Genomic DNA, 23,325 nt, shown 5'->3' on the forward strand with positions numbered 1-23,325 from the left:
GAAACAGTTTAGAAAGTTCATTTCTTATTATGTCCTCAAAACAAGAAGAAATACTTTGTCAACAATGCCACAAAACAAAACCAAGGGTTTATACTAAACTCATTAAATGCTCACCTTGACCTGGCTCGATGGGGTAGTATGGTCTTAGCTTCAGCAGCTACAAAGCCATCAGAAAGTCTCCAGCAGTCCTGAAACCTGCTTGGATCTAAAATAAGAAAATATGGACAATGGTCATTATACCACAGGATTTCATAGTGTTATTTTAATGGTTGCCAGTAGGTAAGTAATAGTTCTTGCCAACAAATGTTATTTCAGGTTTCAAATTATAGAACATTTTGTCAGAAGGTATGTCTAACAAGTCATCTAATCCACATTCCTGGACAAAGCAAAGCTAACTTACATACAGTCTTTTTCCTGGCATTGAAGTATGAACCAAAATAATGACATTTCCAGTTCATAAACACATTAAACTTGTTTAACAGAAAATATCATAACACTTAAAATTTTATAACGTACATCCATAGGTCACAAAGTAGGAAGTTTGCAACAAAGAATGAGTTCATTTACTTATAAACGTGGAACAAGGATTAAGCTTTTATAATCAACTGCATGACAGAACATTTATAACCAGAGTTTGGAGAAGATAATTTCTGGAACATTAAAGGCTGAAACTTGCTCCTTTTGGGTGTCATACTTTTGCACTGTGAGACAAAGCAGAAGATATTCCTGGGTTTACAAAGGAGTAATTATACAGATAAAAGACTAATTCTGCTAAATATAAAGACATGAAAAAACATACACTTGCTCCAGGAAAAGCAAAAGTCAGCAGAAGTGCAGTGAAGGTAGTTAGCAGATACAAAATATATAGAAAATACTCTTTTTCTGTAACATTCAGTAACACTGTTACATTACTAATGCTTCTAACGCTTCAAAGAAGTCTTATTTTGTAGTAATATGTTTATAGTCTTCGGTGTAAATGCTCCATTACGCTCCACTGCTGCTCTTCTATCAAACTTACAACACTTAACAGCTGGTAAAGAATTTTAAATGGGACTTCAAAGCATCCAGTGAATTCAGCAATGAAACAGTTAACACTGATGTAAATTACAACACGGAGGAAACACAGAAGGGTTCAAATTTGTAGGAGAGCTTAACAGACAGAATTTTTCTGTCAACAGGTTGTATATACTTACCTACACTGAGAAGCGCCTCAATAAATTCTTCTGCGATTACAGGGAGAGGAAGGCGAAATATATCATAGAGAACTTCAAGCAGACCTCGCTACAAAAAAAACCCACCACACAATATTAATTTTATAGGTTTACAAAAATTGTCCTGTGTTCACTACTAACATTGAAGATTTCTATAGAGTGCTAAAACTGGTGTCTTTATTTCAGGGTTTCTTCTTTTGATAACATGCTTATTTTCATAAACTGAAATAATCGTGAGAAGAAGGGAAATGGGCTTGTTTGCTTTAGAACCATGTCTTATTGTCACTATGAATTCTACAGAAGTCCAGGCTACTTGGATTATAGATTTTTTAGAAGAGTTACTGCTGCCACCACCAACTTATTGGTTTAAGAGGTAATTGGAAAGAAACATTTCTATTTTTCTCTAATTCAGTTCTGATTATTATGCTTTAAACTCATAACTGCAGCTACTGTGAACTTGCTTTGACTTGTGACAAAAGCAAAAATTAATCTACATACCTTTGTCTCCTCCATTCCCTCCTCTTAGACACACTGGGTATGTTTCCATTATCACAGGAATTTTATAATGGAATTATAGACTTGAACTTGGGGGTCAAAAACTCAACGGTAGTGGTCGCATAACTAGAGTCTGTGTTTAAACCACTAAATCATTAAAATGTTACGAATATATTAATGGAAACATCCAATATCATTCCTATATTGCTATTAAATATTTACCACCTACCCGTATTTCCATATTTGGTATACAGAGTACCCCAATAAGAGACTGAATCCCAGAATTTCCAGGTTTGCACAGACTGATAATACCTAGAAAACATTAAATACATAATGATATTCCTTCAACAAATGAAAAAATAGATGTATTGATAAACTTGATTTCCAGATTGAGCACAAGTACAGATGATAACAATTACTTATCAAAAATATTTTCACCTTTATAATGTTATCTCTTCTCCCATCACTAATATCTAATAAAACTTTCTAATCACAAAACTGTAGCTACTTTTGCCCTTTTTACTGTGAACAGTACTTTCAAACTAACTGCAAAAACATTTATATGCAATAAGCAGCAGAAAGAAAAGATGAAATTGTCAATAAGGAATGAATATTAAACTGAAAGATCTGCATCATTTTGGCAGTTTCTCCATCAAAAGCTGTATTTTAACCTAACAAATTATTCAGTTTCTTTTAATCTCAGGTGAATTCTAAACAGCAAGTTTAAACATACTTGGAATAACATTCTCTGTGCACTATTTTAAACTACGTTTTCCCAAATGACCAGTGCTCATCTCCAGAAGTTTCATCATAGCAGATGTAACTTTGCATAAAATCTGGGAGCCTCTCTTGTAGGTTCCTCCTTTCACACTGTATTTTTACTCAATTAGTTTAATATTTCAAAATTAATGATGAAAATCTTTAAATTGCTGCTAAATTCTACAGTATACCAGTCCCTATTAAAAATATGTCTGCAAAGACAGTAACCTTGCCCATGTCCTTGAACATTTCCCTTCCTGCTTCACAGAATAAACTAAAACTTAGAGAAACATACTATCCAGAAAATCAAAGTTTCTCCAAAATGCAACTTTAAATGAACAAAGCCTGCAGGTTTGTACACCTTTCTTTCTCAGATATTACAAATACACCCAAACCTTAATTCTTTAAAAAGATGAAAAATCTCACCTACTGATTTATTTTTGCTAACAAGTTTTTATTTAATTACATGTACTTTATATGAACTTGAAGAAAATCCTCAATTCTAAAACAAGAACTTAAGCACTCATAGTCACTTACACACTATGGGCATTTAAATATGTTTCATAGTGTGCCTCAGAGAATTTTCTTCCAAGAGCGTAGTGACCACATCCCAGTTGCAATGCAGGAATAGAGCTGGGTGCACGCAGTCATTGCTACACACCCTAATTTTATCTCCAATGAGATCACACATAAGGATAATTGACAAAGAAACCACCAGCTCTGAAGAATAATGTATTGACAGAAGACACACCAAATGAGACAGATTATGTATTTAAATGAACCACTCTTTTATACTACACAGTAAAATTCTCCATCCAGTCATCCAACGTCAAAGAAAGAAAGAAAGAAAGAAAGAAAGAAAAAAAATCTTACCTGCCCATGATCGAAATGCTGCCACTATTCCCATTTTACTAGCTAGGAACCGAGCTTCTCTGTCCTCCCTGTCATTAAAACAGCAAATGTCACAATACAGTTAATTACTATAAAACAAGCAGTGTTACGTAGTGTAACAGTAACAGTGTTACATAGCAAGTAAAAAGCAGTTAACTGAGATTTCTGATGTGGGATAGAATCCAGAGTAAGAAAAGTCTTGTGTGTATGCATACATGTAATGTGTATATGTGTCTATTCAATGCATATAAACACATACACAAATATTAGGTTTTTAGATTATTGTTACTTTCCTTTGTCAGAAGAGTTTCCATTGCAAGAGGGTAATAGCTCAAATTAAGCACATACACGTGTTTGGTTAAATCATTCTGCACCTCCATAAGCAGTGAGTCTACAGCAGATACCTAAAGATTTGAACCTTATTCCGTTACCCAGACCTAAGCACGTAATGCCTTTTGATTACAAGGAAAATAATATATACTAATATAATATAGAAATATATGATATACGATATATAATACAAATATTAATATAATAAATAAAAAATAATAATTCAAGCAATCTCAGTAGGTGTCTAGTCCAAATTCCGGCACAAAGTTGTCAGCTATGAGGCCAGACCACATTATACTCAAGGCTTTATCCAGTTGCATCCGAGAAACAATCGAGGATGGAGGCTGCAAGACCTCTCTGGACAGCCTGTTCCAAACACTTTACTGGACTCACAGAAAATCCCTCCCCCTGCTCCATGCTTATATCAAGGTAGAACCTCTCTTATTTCAATTTCTTGCTGCTTCTCCTCCCACCATTCACCACCATGAAGGGCTCTGTCTACATCTTCTTTATAATTTCTTCATACGTATTAGAAAGGCTGCTATTGAGGGTGGGGGATGTGTCCCAACCTTCTGTTCTCCAGATCAAACAATCCCTTTTAAATCTTAAATACTTAACAATATTTTAGGAGGCTGCATTCTAACCTACTGTATTCAGCTTCAAGTAGTTTAGTATTAGCTATTGCTTTTTCACTTTGAAAACAGTTTAATTCCAATACCATGAACACAACTGGTAGCACAACTAGCAGCACTAACACTTACTTGAGTTGTCCTTCTGCTGTGTCTGGATTATGCCTGTAGTGAAAATCTGTGTAAGGAGCTAAAATTCGCTGAACAAAAGAAAAACATGCATTACTTTCACATGAGAACACAGGTAAACGGGTCTTGCCCTTTCCTCAGTCCCACTCCAATCTGTCATGTTATTCCAGCTTTATAAATCATCATGCTCTTAGCCTAAAATGTTACATTTTGAACATTTTGCACTAACACAGGGGGGGTGAAATCTGAGAGGAAAATTAAACACTTCAATTAGTAATACAATGTTTAATTTCTGTCACTAAACAAGTAAAACTGAACATACCTCTAATTCTACATCTGCTCGCACATACTGTCGGGTCTTTGGATGATTAATGAGGTGCAAAACTGTGGTTATCAGAGCCTCATTTATTCGGCTTAGCTGACAATCAATCACATTTTTCAAGATGGTACTTAAACCACCCCGAAGAGCTACCACCTCTGGATTCTGAAGCGCTAAATAAAGAAAAACGTGTCACTTTGACCAGTGATAGGAAAGATAACATGTCATGGCTTACAATTTGACAAACATGTCCTCTCTTTAGTACATATACCTTTTTAGTTTAGTACATAAACCTTTACACTGCTGAGGCACGTGTAAAGGTTTTGATGGAACTGACTGATATTAGTAACGAATTGAGACTTTGGATTAATTTATCATGAACAAAAATACTGGTCAGTCAGTCATCACAGTGCAACAATTTCCCAACCAGGTTTCCATACAAAATTTCCTGGCAAAAAGGTTTTGCACTTCACTGGACTGACATGGATCAAATATTTATACTAGAATATAAAAGATAATTTATTTCTCTAAAACAAAAATTTGTATCTTGAAAATATTGCTGAAGTTCTCATTGATAGATTTTTTTAAAAAGTTTAAAAATCAGCACCCATGTGCAAGTGTTTGGAGTCAGTATAAACCACTGTCCAGAGAGCTTTTACATGGACACAAATACTGACTTCCAGAAGCCAGGTAACCCACTGTAAATATTTTTAAAGGGAGATCCTTTGTAGTTCTCTGAACTCTTGCACATTTGTCAGCATTTTATGTATGGAATTCTCATTGTTTCCAATCCATTAGTTTTAGAAACATCAACTGCAGGAGAGAAATATTTTTAAGGTAAATCAAAAATTGGCAAGTGTTTAAGGAAAGAACTGCACCTGAAATCTTCAGGTACTTCACTTAAGAGATTTTGATTTCAAGCTAAAGTGATTTTGTCTTATATCAAACTAATGACTAAAATCTAGGAAACCGACATTAAGAATATTTAATATCTATTTAATTCTTAAGCAAACACTCTTAATTATTTGAACACCATCTATTAAATGTGACCCAGAGAGAGAATCTCTTAGACAACTGATGACAACCATGTCAATTTTTCCTTAATTAGCTTATAATTATCTTACCTAATTCACAGATAATGGCTATACATGCTCGAACCATTCTGTCTCTTTCTTGAAGACCATCATTTCCAACTGCTATCAAAGAATTAGTAATAGAGCTGGGGAATAATGAAGCATTCACAGTGATCATCTGCCAAAAATGAAAGAAAAAGCCTTCTTGTTTCTTCATATTTCTCTAAATATACTCACAGATTCACCAGCATCCTGTTTCCTAGATAGAACCAGACAGACCACTTGATATAGTACTCCGTCATACCTGGAAATCCTCAAAACTATTTGTTATTGGAATTTTTTGTTTGTAAATTTACCTTTCTCTTCCCACTTCAGTTTTTTCGTTTTTATATTATTTTATCATAATAAGAAAGGGTTAAAAAGATGACCGTTGCAGAGAGAATTATGGCTACCTTTTCAATGTATTTTTGCAAGAAAGAATACTATCTGATGACACACAGTAGATTACAAACTCTTCTAAAAGACTCATTCATATCACAGCAGATTCTTCACTACCTATTCAACGGTTTCTTAGCCAAGGCTAAAATCTCCCCTTCAGTAGACAGAGCCTTAGATTGCTGCAGAGTACAAAATAGTTCAATCAACAGAAGCAGCTGCTGTAGTATTTGGAAGGCAACTGTCAGTAATAACCCTATGTCCTCTCGCATAGTACCTGAACTTAGAACTGTGGAGTAATTCAATTTCATGTTACATAGCTATGGCACAAACCACACACACACTCATTAAGCATGTTAAACCGAAAAGCAAGTATGAAAACAAGACATGCATCCATTAATCAACTCATTCTTCAAATAAAAAAAAACAACAAAGCAATAAATTTGAGACAGAACAGAAGAAGAACAGATTTTAATAGTCAACGTTCATTTACGCTACTGAAGAGCTCTTGCACCACAGAAATTCACAAAATTTACACCAGACTAAACTCCAAGATCTCGTGAACACATTCAAGGCAATACACCCACTCCACAACAGTAACGCCACTCCTCACCCTCCTCCAAATGAGGCTTTAGATACAAAGGCTGAGTAGCTGTTTGTTCATGTTTTTTCACAGTTTGAAAAATTTAAATATACATATCCCTATACTATGGAACATGAGCATGATTAAATGATGTGTTAGTACAGAAGAAGTAGTTTTTCTCCTCCGACTGCTTAAAAAGGGATAACAATTTGTTTCAGTCCACACAACCATGCCACACTTTCTTCTACTAACAAAAAAGTGAGATGTAAAAAAATACTCAATATGCATCAAACATCTAAAAACTTTAGGCTAGATTCCCAAGGTTTTTTTTAATACCTCCTTTGTCTCCAACAAAAGCAGGTTTATCTCTATTATTTCTCAAAAATTATTTTGTTCTATATTAATTTTACAGCTACCTTAGATGTCTTCTAGCTATTTGTTCAGACAGAGAAGATTGTTTTACCCTCTTTACAAAGGATGTTAAAATGAGATCAACCATTATGAAAAATATATTTGAACACTTTAACAAGTTTATTTTTAACAGGTGTTTTTGAGAAATTTCTTCTTGCACATCACGTTATCACCCACAAAACAGGAAGCTTTAGGGTAGGAACTCTAAAGAGAAAAAAAAACACACTCTTCCCCACCCATGCAGGTCTTTCACTTTTACAATGACATGAAGTAAGAAGAACTAGCAACAGAATGGATGTAATAATCCACCCTACAAAATTATAACTTTTGACATTGACATGTACTTAGTGTGAGGACACAAGCAGACTCTTAAGGCTGTTCTCCTTCATCGTTTTCTTTGGTTTTAAGACATGAGAAGGAAAGACTTCTTTCTTTTAATATGCAATCCCACGTGCATCAGTAGAATACATACAAACCTTTGCATTTGCCTTCATTCTGCTCTTAGGTATTGAAATACAATTCTACAGACCAAGGACAAGTGATGCAAGGCCACTTTAAAAGCAGCAACGACAAAAGAAGTTAAGACTATGAATTTGGTCTTTAATCTATAGAGAAGAGGAAGGTGGTTCATATTGCAACCTAATCCCAACTTCTGTTTTTAGAATAAAACACCCTACCTACCTATTGGCTTCTGTTAGACAAAAAAAAACCCCGACACTTTCTGAAGAACCTTTATGCCATCCTTTTCATATCTGAAGATACTGCTAAATTGCAAAGCTCTTACTAGGAAATGCAGAGGTGATCACAGTCAAAAGAGAATGTAAGCACTCAAAGTCTTCCAAGAAAAAAGTATCAGAAACCAAGTTTAAAAGGTTTGAAGTTGTTCTTGTTTTCTCTTCCTATACCACTTCAACTTGCACTTTAAAAAAAAATGATTACCATTAAGTACCTTCTAAAAATTCTTGGAACAGGATTAGTATTTTATATTTTGTTCTTCTACTCTAAGAAATGGAAGAAAAGAAAGCAAGAGAATGTTTTAAAGTTTTCTGTCTCTGGCATTCTGACATAAGCATTTTTGCTATCAAAGATGAGGTTAAATAAAGAATTGCATCCAGACTTTGAAACTGAAAACAATAGATCTGTAATGCTCATGGAGCTCTGTTAAGCTCTTCCATGGCTCACAGTAAATTATTTTCTACACAAATTAATTAATTCTGATTGTTTTCTTTGACATTCATTAATTCCAGAACTTCATATAATCTTTTAGGAATCCTGGTATCAAACCCCTAAGTCTGAGATACAGAGGGAGATGGAAATATGGGAAAACAACAAGAGTGAGGTAACAATGAGACTGAAAATGTAGAACTTGACATTCGGGATGTGTTTCACAGTATTTTGTGTGAGAGTTGTCGAAGTACTGACTCCTCTACGTTAACATACGCTTAACTGCTGAAGCCCAGATAGAACACAAAAAAGGCATTTAACTTTACTGGTAGCCACACAAAACAGTTCGAACACACACAGTGCTCCTGGGAAACAATTCTTCTAACTACTTCAAACTTAAGTCCTTGATAGTTTTTCCTAAGATGCTCAGTAGAAGAATATAAGCACAATAAAGAACAGCAAAGTCCAGTATAGAGACAGAATAGCATGTTGCCTGGAAAAAATACCTTCAGTAGCTGTATATAGGACAAACTTTAAAATGCAGCTACCACAGCTTCAAACACCTCATATCCACAGACACACAGTACAGTAACCACCACAGACCATCTATGTCTTATTGTGTATCTGAGACAAGAACTATGAATTGAATCAACCTCTATGGATATAGCAACAAGGCTAGAAGCATTCCTTCAACGGATTATTCCAGTGAAGGCAATTTGCCTCATTTCTCAAATGTCAGAAAATTTCCCATCCTTGGTCCACAGATGCTTCAACACACTATACAATAATGTTAAATCATTAGATGAAACTTAATAATATGGTTCTTACAGCTTTGCATTTATCGTTTTTCCTGAATCCTGTCCAGTTTGATCTCTATCACAGGAAAATCAGCAGGACTTTTCTAGTCTACTACTCCAGGTTCTCAGTGGTAACAGATTAAAATCACAACAATGCTCAGCATTACCCCTCGTTCTCTCTTTTGAATTATCTGTTGCAATTTCTTCTCATTTGATAAAGTAAGGTAAGGTATTAGAAACTGCACAATAAAACCTGATGGAGAAAACCAGGAGTCAGCACAGCTGATTGGTATAGCTGGTAAGACCATATATAGTTAGATTTTACCTTTCTGACTAATCGAAGTGCTTGTGTTCTTTCTACTTCGTTACTCTGCTGTATGTCAATGCACCTAAAATAAGTTAAAAAACACATTTTGTTTATAATAACACCTAAGGTGAAAGTTAGTGTTAACGTCTTTTGTTAATATTTATACAATTGAATAAACAGAAGAAAAGGAATATTACGACTGTTGAAAAATTCTGCCTTTCAACAAGCATACTCATTATGATTGGTCAATTAGTTTAATTTGTATTTTTTCAGTGACTTTCATTATAATTAAATCACTATAGCATTCTCAAATATACAATGGCAAGACAAAACAGCTTCAAAAAATATTTTGTGAGCTAGCTGCATTTGTCATTGCAAATTAGACTAAACATAGTATTTGTAATGTTTCACATCAACATGTTTTTTGTATGTTCTCAGATCAGAAAAGTCCTTTTGCTCCAGTAAAATTAAACAGCATACTAAAACTGGCTATGTGTATATATTTCTAAACAGAAACACACACATCTGTATCAGTATATTAAATCCAAGAAGATTTTAACAAAGGAAGCCCTAGAAATGCTAATATTTAGATCTACTCATCATGCTGATATTATTTCATTGCTAGCTTGTTCTTTGGTATGTATTCTTTTGTTATGTCATGGGCTATACTTAGATTACAAATTCTTGGACATGAACTGCTTTTTAGCCTTGACTTTGTACTAGAGGTTCCAAAGCACTATCATAATACAAAGAATAAGAATAACTCACATAAAACAACTTAAGACATGAAAATTACTGCTGTTTCAACCTTCTAATAACACCACAGATTAATTTATGATTAATGGCATTTATGACTGAAAAACGTTAAGACATTTTTTAGATTATTCAGAGTATATTAAACATTAGGACAGAGTTCTATTTGGACTAGCACGTGATATATTATCCTTCTATTTTTAGAGGATGTTATTCATACTGAAGAAAAATGGCTTCTAAAAACTACATAGCATGTAAGAGGATATAAAAACACTTCCTCACATGTGTCAAGCATGAAAAAGCAAGTGGTTTACAATGGTACAACTTACAACAAGAGGGAAGACAAAAATTACCTGGCTATCAAGTAATCCACTTTCAACTTTAGCACCTTCTGGAGAATACTGGAGTCTCGAATGAGATAGCGGAGGGCTCGCAATCCTGCTGCTCGCACCTCTTTTGCTTCATTTAGTAAAGCTAACCTCAGACTATAACAAAGAAAACAAAGGGTGGACAAATTATTATTTAGCAGCAGGTAAGACTTTACCATCTGACACACAGCTACTGCCTGCTCATTTAAAATAACGTCTGATAATAATAACAATAACGACAACAATAATAATAGCAATAATAATAAATAATCGATGTTCTGTATTAATTTTCTGTCTTCAAGATGCTCACCTGTACGACCTAGAAGGCAAACCTTCACCCTGTCAGCAGATGTAGAAATTAATCTGAAAAAGCCACACACTTTTTTTTTAACCCCCAAATAACAGCTTATACATCCATGAAATTATACATGACCATGACTTGTATACAACTTCTTATTTGACAAAACAGCTTATCACAATATTAGTCCAAGAAAATTCAAAGGTAGACAGCATTTCATCCTGTGCTAGACTGCCAACCCACAGTCCTCAAAACAATGTCTTGACACCTAACAGAGACAAAGTTGCACCTTAAGTAATTATATGCAGTGCTTACTGAAGAAGTTATGGCACCATGTTATGTTTACATGAAACCTGACAGTCATAAGTTAAGTACCTCCACACAGTACAGATTTCTAAAAATTTCATTTTAACATATAATCAAACATATAAACTTATATAATTAACATATAATATCTTTAGACAGATTTCGAAAGTATTTTGCTTGCACTGAGATGAGCTTTACTAAACACAGCTGTTCTCATAATGTAATTTCCTAAATTTCCTATCTAGATAAAAAGAAATGAGATACTGGAAACCTCCAGAGATGGAGTTTGAAAATAATAAGTGACACAGTGCTCTTTTGAAGGCCCTCAAAGATCTGGCCCTTTCCTGTGACTACACTGGGCGGAGGCAGGGAACCCCCAACCTTGCAGTGACATATTTTAGTAGGATTCTTTTTTTCTTTTCTTATTCTTGGATTGTCATGCCTACTCCAAGGCCAAAAACCTTCTGAATCTTTTTGGAGATTAATTGGCCTGTGGAAAGTCACTATAAACAGGAATCTACTTTCAGGTGACATCTAGTCGAAGTAGAAAGGCTGCAACACTATATACAAATATAGATCAACTGATTATTACTTTTAGCACCAAGTAGGGAATTACCTCAGGAAGACCATCTGTGCTGTAATACCAAATATGATTCTTTACATAAAAAGTGCCACTAATTGCTTTTATTCATTTAGTTCAAGCTGAACAAGAAGCAAAGAAGAAACAGATTCTCAATACTGTGAGATTAAGAAAAAATCTTCCTCTAAAAAGCTGAACTAGAGGAGGGATGTATTTCCAAAGCTATTCAAGAAAAGCAGACAATAACTCTTTAGTAGTGCTGAGTAGATAATGGGTATTCTTTAGATCATGAATCATTTTTGTTTCTAGTTCTGTAGCTTTGCAGAGATGCAAGCCTCAGGGATAAGTACGTAAGACTCAGTTCTATTCCATGGTGTTTTTCTATTTCAACTTTTACCTCACAATTTGCAGTTGGTTTGGATAGACCAGTTCAAGACGCTTCAGTAGAGTTTCCTTTTAGGGCGGAAGTTACCCACTACTGATGCAAATTGTGTTGTTGCTATCCACAACATTTCTTATTAGGACAGCCAAGTAATGAATCTGGGTATTTTTCCTCTCATCATATAAAGTACAATACTTCTATATTTGAGAGGAAAACGTTTATTGTATGGCAGACCAAAACAATTTTTAGACAAAGAGTTTCTCATAAGCAAATAACGCTTCGAAAGCTTGTTCTACAACTCACAAGGGAAGAATAATCTGTAGATAGAACTGGCAACAATGAAACCACTAGAGAGGACAACACTATCAGGAAATTCAACATAGAAAAGCAGAAAGTACCAAAAAGGGATGTGTCACTATCTTTAAATAGTGAGTATGCAATAAAAATATATTGCTAGCCAGAAAGATGTATACCTAACACTGCCATAAAATCCACACAGGTCCAATGAAAGCAATCACATACAGAAGTACACAAGGCTGAAAAAAAGCTCTCCATTAAAAATAAAAACGGAACAAAAAACTGCAAAAACCTGAGAGAAACCTGACCTTCTAAAGACAATGAAGATATGCTACACCAGGCATGAAAAAAAATATGCAAGAAAAACGTGCGCCTGTACATGTTCTGAGTGTTCTAAGTTCTCAGCCATATCACAAGGAGAAAACTTGAAAAATTAAATCAGACCTATGGGATAACCCAAAAGGAAAAGAGAGAATGAAACAATTAGGAGAATGACAGAGATATAACAGAAACAAGCATTGTTTCCTTCATATTAAGTCATTGCTTTAGATATCTGTATGAAGATTCCTATCCTAAAGCCTTTTTTTACTACACAAAATATGAGTTAGACTAAGAAATGAAAATGACAAAAGACCTGGAGGAAATTTATTAGTAAGTATTGTCAGCAGCCCACCAAGATTCACACCCAAGTGTTTGGAAAGAACGTTAATATGAACTATCTGCATATATTCATGAGCACTGTATTATAAACAGTAGTGGTCAAGAAGAAGAAAAGGTGATAAACAGGTCTACAGAAAGAGGATTCCAAAGGGCATCCAGAGGACTGTTTAGGATCTTAAAATAAAATTACCTTAAAACTGGTTAGCCACATGAAGCACTCAGAAGAGTTTATATAAACTATATTCTAGTAATCTTGTCAAAGACTGGAAAAGAGTTATTACAATAGTGTATAGAAAGGCATAAGGTATTTCTGAAGACTGTGTTAAGTGACATAAAGAGATGATAAAGTGATGAAAAGTAGTTTCACAAATGCAAATCTGAGAAGATTAATTCAAAGAGTGAAGGTCAATGGAATACTTTTATCCTGACAATATTTTTTGTCCTGATTTCATCCAGGTTCACAATCTCCTTCTCTAGGCAGCATTTAATACACAATTCTCGACTTGGAGGAAGAGGGCAGGGCAGAGGGAAATGTTGTTTATATTAATGAGAACAGGATGGGGTTATGAGAGACTTCAAGGGAATTTAAAAATTATCTGTATGCATAGTTACAATCCTGAATTTTTGTCACTGTCTTGTTTAGATGTGACTTAACGCACATCAGCATTAAAACTCTGTTATAAACCCACACTGTATGATTCTAAAACAGCCATCAGAACAATAAAATTATTTTGATATGCCCACTCCATGTGCACCTGTGGCTGAAAGTGCCAAAAAAGACATCATGATTGTAAAAGAGGAAAAGTAGGTATAATACTACTTGTCCCATTATTTTAAGTGTCTCTGGAAAAAATGAAAATAAATTCCTAAGACAGCATTAAAGCTGATAAACATTAAGACTGATAAAAGGTCTGGAAGAACTAACAAAGGATGAAATAATTAAAGATATTCGCTACCTATCACAGGATCATCCTCACAGCTTTTTGTAAAGCATCTCATCCTCTCACTACAGAAATAAAACAAAGGTTTTGGCAAATCTCTATTTGATCCAGGCAGGTAACTGTAAATATTCTGAATTCTGCTTTCACAGCCAAAGTGTCTTGGCATGTTAACTAAAAGACCTCAAAGATTTCTAAGGCCTACACTTCATTTTCTTCATGGCTCAAGGCTTCCTCTGTCAATGGTACGAAACAGGAAGACCCATCTCTACTGTGAATGACAACAAAATGTGTCACTATTATCTCCAACTCCTGACAAGAAGAAACTATGATCAGGCATCTGGACTAACGGTATTCTAAAAGGAGAAAAAAGCCTCAGATCTCTAATTTGAGAATAACTGCAATTATTACAGACTGCAACTGTCTTTGGTTTGGGTAAATGTTCTATCAAGGTTAATGACCTCGAACCTAGAACTCTACAGGAAATCTATAATTATTCTAGAAATCACTGATTTCCTTATAGTTTGATGCTTTAAAGTTAGCCACTCATACTTCACAAATGCAGAAAACTCAAAGTATTTCTTGCATCCAAGTAACTTTTCAAATTTTCAAAGAAAACCCGGTTTGATTTGTAGAACAAAAAGTTTTCCTATGGAAATCTAAGATAACATTCAGAACATCAGCAAAGCAAATTACAGAACTCACATGGGATTTCCAAATAAACAATTGTACTTAGCCTACCTGAAGTTCATTTCCAAAATTATTTTAAAAGTGCAGTATTTGCAAGTCACTCAGAATGGCTATATGGTGTATAGCAAAATAATCTGCAAACAGCATACTACTTCAGAATGGCTGTAACTCTGTAGAGTAAAATTTTAAGTTTGCCTGCAAAGTCCACATTTCATGAAAACAATCCATCCTATAAATATTTCTGAAGAACCACCAATCAGCACAATTATAGTTGTTAAAATCTGACTGTTTGGGTGGTATCCTTGAGTTACAAAATTATCACTATAGCAGAATAATCTTGTTTCTCATGTACGTACCAAGAGGAACCATTGGACTGACCAAAGCAACAACACTAAGCAAGATCATTTTCCTGCTGTATGTCTTCTCATTTTTTTGATAAGCCAATTTTGGCATTTTTCTAAGTGGGGGGCTATTCTTCATGTCTGCTGAGAACATTTTATCTCTTATCAATATCTGTAATTCCTTACCAATATTCTTATCAATATCTGTAACTGTGTTTGGATAAGCAGATCTTTCTGTGAACTTCTTCCTATACGAACAAACACTAGTATTCGCAAAACCTGTTAAGACTTGTATTTAAATTATTTGGTAAGGAGCTCTGAATTCTTAAGTTATACTCTTGAATGATGTTTAGTCCATCTTAAAACACTATAACAGATTACATAAATATGATCAGATGATAACCTATTAAAGATTTCAAGAACTATGCATTCACAAAATACAGTAATTTAAATTTTTTTTTTTTTCAGTCCTTGCAAGGAATATCAGTTCTATTTAAGAAAACAACTTCCAATATTTCCACAAGAAATTACATGAGTTTACCCAACATTTTACTTAAAGAAACACTGCCTCTTCTAAGCTTGCTTTCTTATGTCAGATAACTAAATTGAAAGAACACAAAAATCATACTAAATACTAGATCTTAGCTGTTTCTTCTGCCGATGCTGAGCTTCAGGACAAATTTAGCAATGCTTGTATAAAAACACAAACAGAAGTTCTGCAAATAAGCAGGTAGTTACTTTTGATTCTCAGAAACAGTAACAGAATGTAGGAAAATTCCACTTGAAAGTATATACACTGAGCATTTTAGTAGCAGGAAAACAATGCTAGAAAGACACATCAATATACCACATTAACATAAAAAGCTTATATTTAAATCCTGATTCTACATCAAGAGCATACTCTAATTTCTCTCAGAACAATTTTTACTTACAGAGCTCTCTGCAAGTACTGATATATTTAGAGAAATTTTTAGATCTATGAAGAATACAGAAATCCAGCTTTTAACTTGGAGGTTACTTCCCCCTCTTTGCTTGAAAGCAAATAATGTATTTCTGATTTTACTCATTAAACACATATGTTTGCATTATGAAATTTCAAACACATTAGAAATACAAAATACTAGCTTAAAACTACAAATAAAATTGATATTGCACCTTTAACAACTGCTATTACTGTTCTGGTGTTCCTTACTACTTACCATATTATGATGCTGTCATATGTAAAACCTAGCTTTTCTTCAGCATGGCCAGTATTACAAAGAAGCTGAAAATAAAAGAAAACATCTATTACTTATAACTCTTAAAAATGATTACATAAAACTGAAGATTTCTGGCAATGCTTTCAAAGAAATCTAAGGAATTTCATTCAAGTCAGGGGAAAGCGTACTAGCTTGAGACTTCCCTGAGAATTTCTGCTGTCAGTGCTCTGTTCCTATATAAGCCAGACACACGTACACTTCCTCTCGGAGAAAAGCTTGCAAAATTGTGTAAGCTGCCTACTGGTTAATTTTTCCATTCCATACTGCTCCTCTTGCTGTCTTTAAGCTCATTTCTGAAAAGCCACTGGTTGGGCATTTGGTAACCTGAGCAGAGAGGGAAATGACTGAAGTCTAAGCACATCTGCATTATAAAAGAGGGCTCAGGTGAGAGTTTAGAAGCAAGGTTAGACACTGATGGTTCACTGTCATGTTTTGACACAGCAGCACAGGCTGGGGGTGGGGTGGGGGGAAATAAAAAAAAAATAGTCAGGAGTTGCCTATGGTAAATGTCCCATAACTGACATTTAGCCTGGCCTGCCATCAATTCCATAAAACTTGTACCTCTGGAAAAAAAAAAAAAAAAATCAGCACAAAGGTTGAATATATGCACACAAAACAACATCCATAAACTGTTGCAAGTTCTGAACATTTCAACCATATTTACCCATTTTGAGCACATGATGAAAGATTTACAAGTGCAGTTTATATATACAAAACCAATCTCAAAAGGAACAATCTAGTGTATGCCAGTGTTTTAGCCTCCTGAGGAAAGGAAAACAGTCTTTTCTTTAAGAGCTAATACTGTTGTACTTTGCAAGAGCAGCAAAGAAATTCTTAGTAATCTCATTCACTATCCACAGCTAAAATTATAAAATACTTTATTGTTATGTCCAAATCCCAAAGTACTTTCCCAAGCACTTCCAAAAACTGAAGTGACTAATACTGATTGCAACAGCTTTGCACTTTGTCCTCCTTTTTTGAAACAGGCATGTGTTCAGTTCTGGGCCAGCACAGTATTAACAGTTTCTCCTCACTGAGGAATTTGGGAATGTTTTGTTTTAACTAATGAACACCTCATGCTCTGAAAGTATTAAAATATATCAAACCCTGTGCCACGTTCTTTATATGTGTTTACTGTTCACAGTAAGACATTTATAATAAACTAAATGAACAGTTAAATTAAGGCTACTGTAAACTGAAATATTCAACATGTTCCATGCTCCCATTCTACTGTTCACCTCCGTCTGAAAAAACAAACTCTGTACAGAAACTCTGCTTTTAAGTGAACCTATTTTATTAGCATGCTGATTTAAATTTCAAACAATACTTAGGTTTATGTTCAACAACTACAAGTTCTTCTAAGGATCACATTATATTTGAAGAAATTATTTTTCACATTGTGAGCAAAATCCATAGTGATAATGCTGAAATCCAAAGATACTAGTGAGACAGACAATATTTTGGCTCAAAAAATCTAAGTTAATTGAAATATTTTACTTAACAGTGGCTATAACCAAAGATTATTACAAAACATAAGGAATGTTATTATACAACCTCGTTCCCCACACCTCTCAAACATAAGTGATAATAAAACTAGACAATTGGTGGATTAACTGGTCACGACAATATGTCACTTCCTAGCATCAATCTATTTTTATGCCATGTTGCTGGACTGCTTAAGGCCACCACTGCTGCTTTAGCATTTCTATTGACATCTTGTGAACTGTAAAAATTGGCTGGCAGAGTGTAAGCAAAACTTACAGTGTTAGAAGATAGTGAGTAAAAACAGTTCATTGTTCAGTTTCAGACAAATACATCGATAGCTGTTTAGGCTCACCATTTATTCACCTAAACCTCTCCCCATCACTCCAAGACAAAGGAGAGATGCTAATTTAATATACCAGATTATCCTCCACAGTCTTTGTTCGTACTTTAAAAAAAGAAGACAGAATTATAATCCTGAAGTAGGAAAAAAACATTTTGAGAAAGCTGCTATTGTGTGCACAAGTGCATTTCTGAAGCAAGCTTCCTATCATCACACTTACTACTTGTAGGCACCTTGAGTGGTCCTGAGATGAAACTAAAGCAGATGACATGTTCAGGAACCCACCTAACCTGCTGCAATGGCCAAAGAGCATTCAGTTCACTGGACCAGCTCCAGTCTAGTTGTCACTGTCCACTCTTACCAAATACATATAGCAGTTATTAGCTCCTCAACACCAACCGTTTTCCTCTATATATGTGCTCCAATTGTGCATATCCTCAGTGACTTAGAAAGAAACTTGATTTTATCTTGAAACTCAAACATAGTATTGTAACCTGATGATATATAACTTTCATCAAGTTTTACCGCTGTATAGATACAAATTTCTGAATGCGATAATTATTCTCAGTGTTTAATGGCATCCGTGCATATGTTAAATATTTCCCACAAAGAATGAAAAACTAAAATTGGCTAATAAAAGTTTTAGTTATTAGTTTACTCTCATTCTAATGGGTCACCATTACTTAGTATTGGCTTTGTCTGCAACTTACACGTGGTAGTGTACTTATAGGATTTCCAGCTAGAAAAATTAAAAAAAAAAAAAAAAAAGACTGACAGCAAGATCAGAATTAAAAATCTTTCAGTGATTTGAAAGAAGTGTCCAAATTCCATAAGAAAATACAATTAAGTAAAAGGAACAGCATATCATATCCTTCAGGGTACCACACATTAATGGGGATTGGACTAGATGATCTTTTGAGGTCCCTTCCAATCCCAAACATACTGCGATACTGTGATAAAAACTGAAAGGAGATCAGCAGAGAAATACAACATGTACAGAAAACAGATTGTTAAATGAAAAATTCAAAAGGAAAGTAAGATCTAGAAATTACAGCAAACTATACAACTAAATGAGTCCATGCGATATCATTTCAAAAGTAAAAGGGGAGGGGATTTTACCTTTGGAAATACTATTAGGACTTATTATGTTTGAGTTTAAGAGACTTTTTTTCCACTTCACAGGCTGCTGCCAACACTGCATGAAGAACAAAATTCTGGGCACCACATTTTAAGAGCAGACAAACTGGAAGAAGTATAGCAGAAAAAAAAAAAAAGTACAAGGCAAGTAAAAAATACACCATGAAGGCTGAGCCATTTGGTTTATTTAGTCTAGAAGAAAAAAAAAAACAACAAACAACTGGTGAAAGTAAGGTTGGATATATATATGTGTATATATATATATATATATATATATATTTAAAAGGGCAGGGGGAGGGAGTCATGGAAGCGACTATAAAGAAGATACTGTTTAGCTTGTCTCAGTGCTTTGGGTATTTCCTCAATTATAAATGTCTGGTCCTAAATATATTTAAAAGGAAACCTCTGACACTTTCTTTTCATTTCACCTTCAAACAACATTAAGCAGATGAATAATTCTGGCCCAAAAGCAGTGATTTTTGTAGATGTCCAAATTCATGACAAAGCCAAATAACTGTCTTATGTTTGACTGTAACATTTAACAATTCATATGCATGTCATCGTAGTATAAGTTTGGAGGCAAGCAATACAAGTTTGGTAAAATCTGCTATATTTTGCTAAAATGTCAATGGATTATCGTATCATGTAAATACACAGAATTACATACATGAATTTGCATGTCTCATATATAAAATGTATGTATTTTTATATGTACACAATAGACTTCACGTATTTGTACATCTACATTCATACAAACACACATAGTATACTTTGCTTGTTAAAACTGCCAATAAGTCACCTCTAAAATGCAAAACTATTGATATTTGCACCAATCTGTGCCATGGGAGGTTTAGATTGGATATTAGGAAAAAATTATTCACCGAAATGGTTGTGAAGCATTGGAACAGGCTGCCCAGGGAAGCTGAGTCACCATCCCTGGAGGTGTTTAAAGGACACGTGGATGTGGCGCTGGAGGGATATGGTTTAGTGGTGGAGTGTTAGGTTAACGGTTGGAGTTGATGATCTTAAGGGTCATTTCCAACTTAAATGATTCTATGATTCTATCTGGTAGTAAATGAATGGGAACAGCACAGAATTTGTAGGGTATGATTTATCATTAAAACAAAATGATACTTTTGCTAGGCCAGACAGCAACTAGCTTACAGCGAAAGTTTTTTTTTAAATGTTTACTGTCAGCTATGAGTTTTTCATGCTACTTGGATGAGTCATAGCAATATGAATACCACATCAACTTGTCTTGGAAACAGTAGCTCAAAACAACAAAACCACCGGAGGTCAACAGCACACACAACATGAGTGCACACTGAGACCGTTCAAATTCATATTTAACAGAATAGTCACAGCAATTACTAGGTAGAAGTATGATATAATTCTATGCATCCAAAATAGAATTATTATACTCTAGTTTTGGACATATAGTTTGAACAGTCACTAATAATATTTATGAGGATGCTACACAGTAGATTGTAGGCTTAATAGAAGACCCAGCTGAAACTGCAGTCTCTGGATTTACACCCATTAGCTCTCCAGGTTTGTTCCACAGCTGAATGCCCCTAAAGCAGATATTCTGTTCCTACCTGATACATACTTCATAATGAGTTTTGCCCATAGTGGTTTATCTGTTTGGATCAATGTTACAGCCAGTCAATACTGCATTCAGATTCTAAGATACTTGGGTTTTGCAAAGCACAGTCATGACTCTAAAATGGCAGAACACAAATCAGACAGAGAAGGAATCTATGAAAGCCTCTGTAGCCCCAAACTCCATTCATGAAATTTGGCAGCATGGCCAAAAGCTAACAGATACATACAGCAGAGTAGTAGACCCTCATGAAATAACGAAATAATTAGGTTTAAGCAGATTGAAAAGATGATTTTTCTGTATCTCTGACACTATTCAATTACCAAGTGTAAGCTAAAATTATCCAAGTTTCGTTTTGTCCTTCAGGAAGTACTTTTTTTGAATGAAAACTAGAAACCCCTATAACAGAATCTCTGGACTTTTTTTCCTGTTTATTGTTTAAATACACTTTTAGACTTAAAACGTAAAAAGGATCTCTCAGAAACTAACAGTGGGATAAACCTATAATGAAAGATTCTAAATGAATACTTCAAATCCAAAAGATATTTTCCATTAGGCAAACACAATCGTACAGTTCCTTCTGGTTTTCAGTAATTTATCATTTACTGCTTCTCATGGGGGTGGGGAAAAGCCCAAAGTAGTAACCATGATGTTTTGGTATTAATCAGCAGAAGTTGGGAAACCTGAAGGTGCTTAGTGTAGCTGCCTATATAAATGAAAGATGGGTAATTATACTCTGCTTACTGAAGCCCAAGGTAAATACCAAGGCTGTGAACTGAAACTGTCAGCGACCATCTACTAGAGGTCAAATCCTCAGTGTTCAGGTCAAAACTCAGATTGGCTTAAATAGTGATACAGGTGGTTTGAAAGGAACAATATTATTGTGTCTAACACAAGCCAGGCAGTACTTCGTAAACGTTTCTGCCCACAAAACTGCAGCTTCACTTATTAAGTGATGAGTGGCAGATTAGGAGAAAAATCAGCCTGCCACTGCTGCAATGCAGAACAAAACATACCTTTCCACAGCTTGAGTATCACAAGACTGGGAATGCCAACTTCTTGGAGCAGAAAAATTAAGATACCTGTTAAAAATGCCTGTTAAGCTGGAACAGCCCATGTTCTACAGCCACAGAGCCAAGAATACAATCATTAAGGTTTTTACTAATATGAAGTACTAGCTAAAATTTGATGAACAAAATGTGAATTTTTGAAAATTATCACATATATAGTGAGTGTACTTTGCACAGTAAGTTTGGGTGTTGTGGGGATTTGAATATCACTAGTTAACACTCCTCTTGAATGGAAAGATGAAGGAAAAGATGATTACATCTCAGGTAAGCAGGGATCATACAAAAATATCATTCTTGTAGATACAGTGACAAATCCTGTTGACTGATGACCAACATGATTTTAATCAGTTTTATTTAAAGTATTTATCTTCTGCATAAACTCATGGAATCTAGTTCAGTAATTCTTAATGGGTGACTAATTTCCTTCTCCTTAAATTAGAGGGGGGAGGAGGAGGGCAGTGCAGGCAGGGGGAAACAAATGCCACCTTAAAAATCCAGTCCTCTTTCAAGGCAAGAAATCTGAACCTAACATACCTCATATATCTTGTAATTAATAGAAAATGCAACGTCTACCATGATCTCTGTCAGGAAAGTCCACATTAGCTATTCGTAACATTAATTGTTTCCACATGAACGCAAACATTTTGCTTCCCCTGACCAAACAAGTTGGAACAGTTATTTCTTCCAAATGTGAGAGTTGCCCAGTCTTTGAAAGGAACATTTGGGGCATTAAAGAGCAACTGCCAAGAGTGGTGCTGACATCTGATTTTGGATAAAATTATATTTACAGCAGGAGAGTTGATTTTTATAGATTTCCTGTATTATTTTATCAGAAATACAGTATAAAAAAATTCGATGGTCCGTTCCCTCTTCATAGGACAAATATCCTAATTAGTAGCCTTTCAAAAATGGATCACAAAATGCAAGAATTTACAGACAAATCAAGTTAATCTTCAATGCAAATCCAAAACAGGATACAAAGATCCTCAGCTCTTAGCACATCTGTCTTCCCCACAATCCTACCTCACAAGGAGGAACTGAGACTATACCATTTCATAGCAGAAGACCAGAATGCAAAAAGGAAATAAAAGCATCTCCCCGAAGCTCCAGGCTTTCACTCTTTAACCACTGGAATGAAAAACACAGAGTTCTTCCAACCACAAGGCACACAATACAATATAATTTGCAACTTTTGTTCTATTTTCATAACTGCATCTGCAGTTCAAACAAAAAACAGGAAAAGTTTTCAAAATCAAATGTACAAGCAGATATTCCAGGGAGATGA

At 34.7% G+C, this 23,325-nt stretch overlaps 1 protein-coding gene across 2 annotated transcripts in view; it reads right to left on the reverse strand.

Moving 5' to 3' along the window:
• RICTOR (RPTOR independent companion of MTOR complex 2) overlaps positions 1-23,325 on the reverse strand; it is an 84,728-nt gene that overhangs the window by 41,103 nt on the left and 20,300 nt on the right. For both annotated transcript variants that reach the window (XM_065047598.1, XM_065047599.1), the window contains exons 4-13: positions 16,346-16,410; positions 10,640-10,771; positions 9,552-9,615; positions 5,888-6,014; positions 4,767-4,936; positions 4,448-4,515; positions 3,339-3,406; positions 1,936-2,018; positions 1,194-1,281; positions 115-205 (exon numbers count right to left, since the gene is read on the reverse strand). In XM_065047598.1, the coding sequence (XP_064903670.1) occupies positions 115-205; positions 1,194-1,281; positions 1,936-2,018; positions 3,339-3,406; positions 4,448-4,515; positions 4,767-4,936; positions 5,888-6,014; positions 9,552-9,615; positions 10,640-10,771; positions 16,346-16,410 (956 nt within the window). The remainder of the gene's footprint in view (positions 1-114; positions 206-1,193; positions 1,282-1,935; positions 2,019-3,338; positions 3,407-4,447; positions 4,516-4,766; positions 4,937-5,887; positions 6,015-9,551; positions 9,616-10,639; positions 10,772-16,345; positions 16,411-23,325) is intronic.

The sequence above is a fragment of the Columba livia genome, chromosome Z, assembly GCF_036013475.1.
Source record: "Columba livia isolate bColLiv1 breed racing homer chromosome Z, bColLiv1.pat.W.v2, whole genome shotgun sequence".
Taxonomy (NCBI): Eukaryota; Metazoa; Chordata; class Aves; order Columbiformes; family Columbidae; genus Columba; species Columba livia.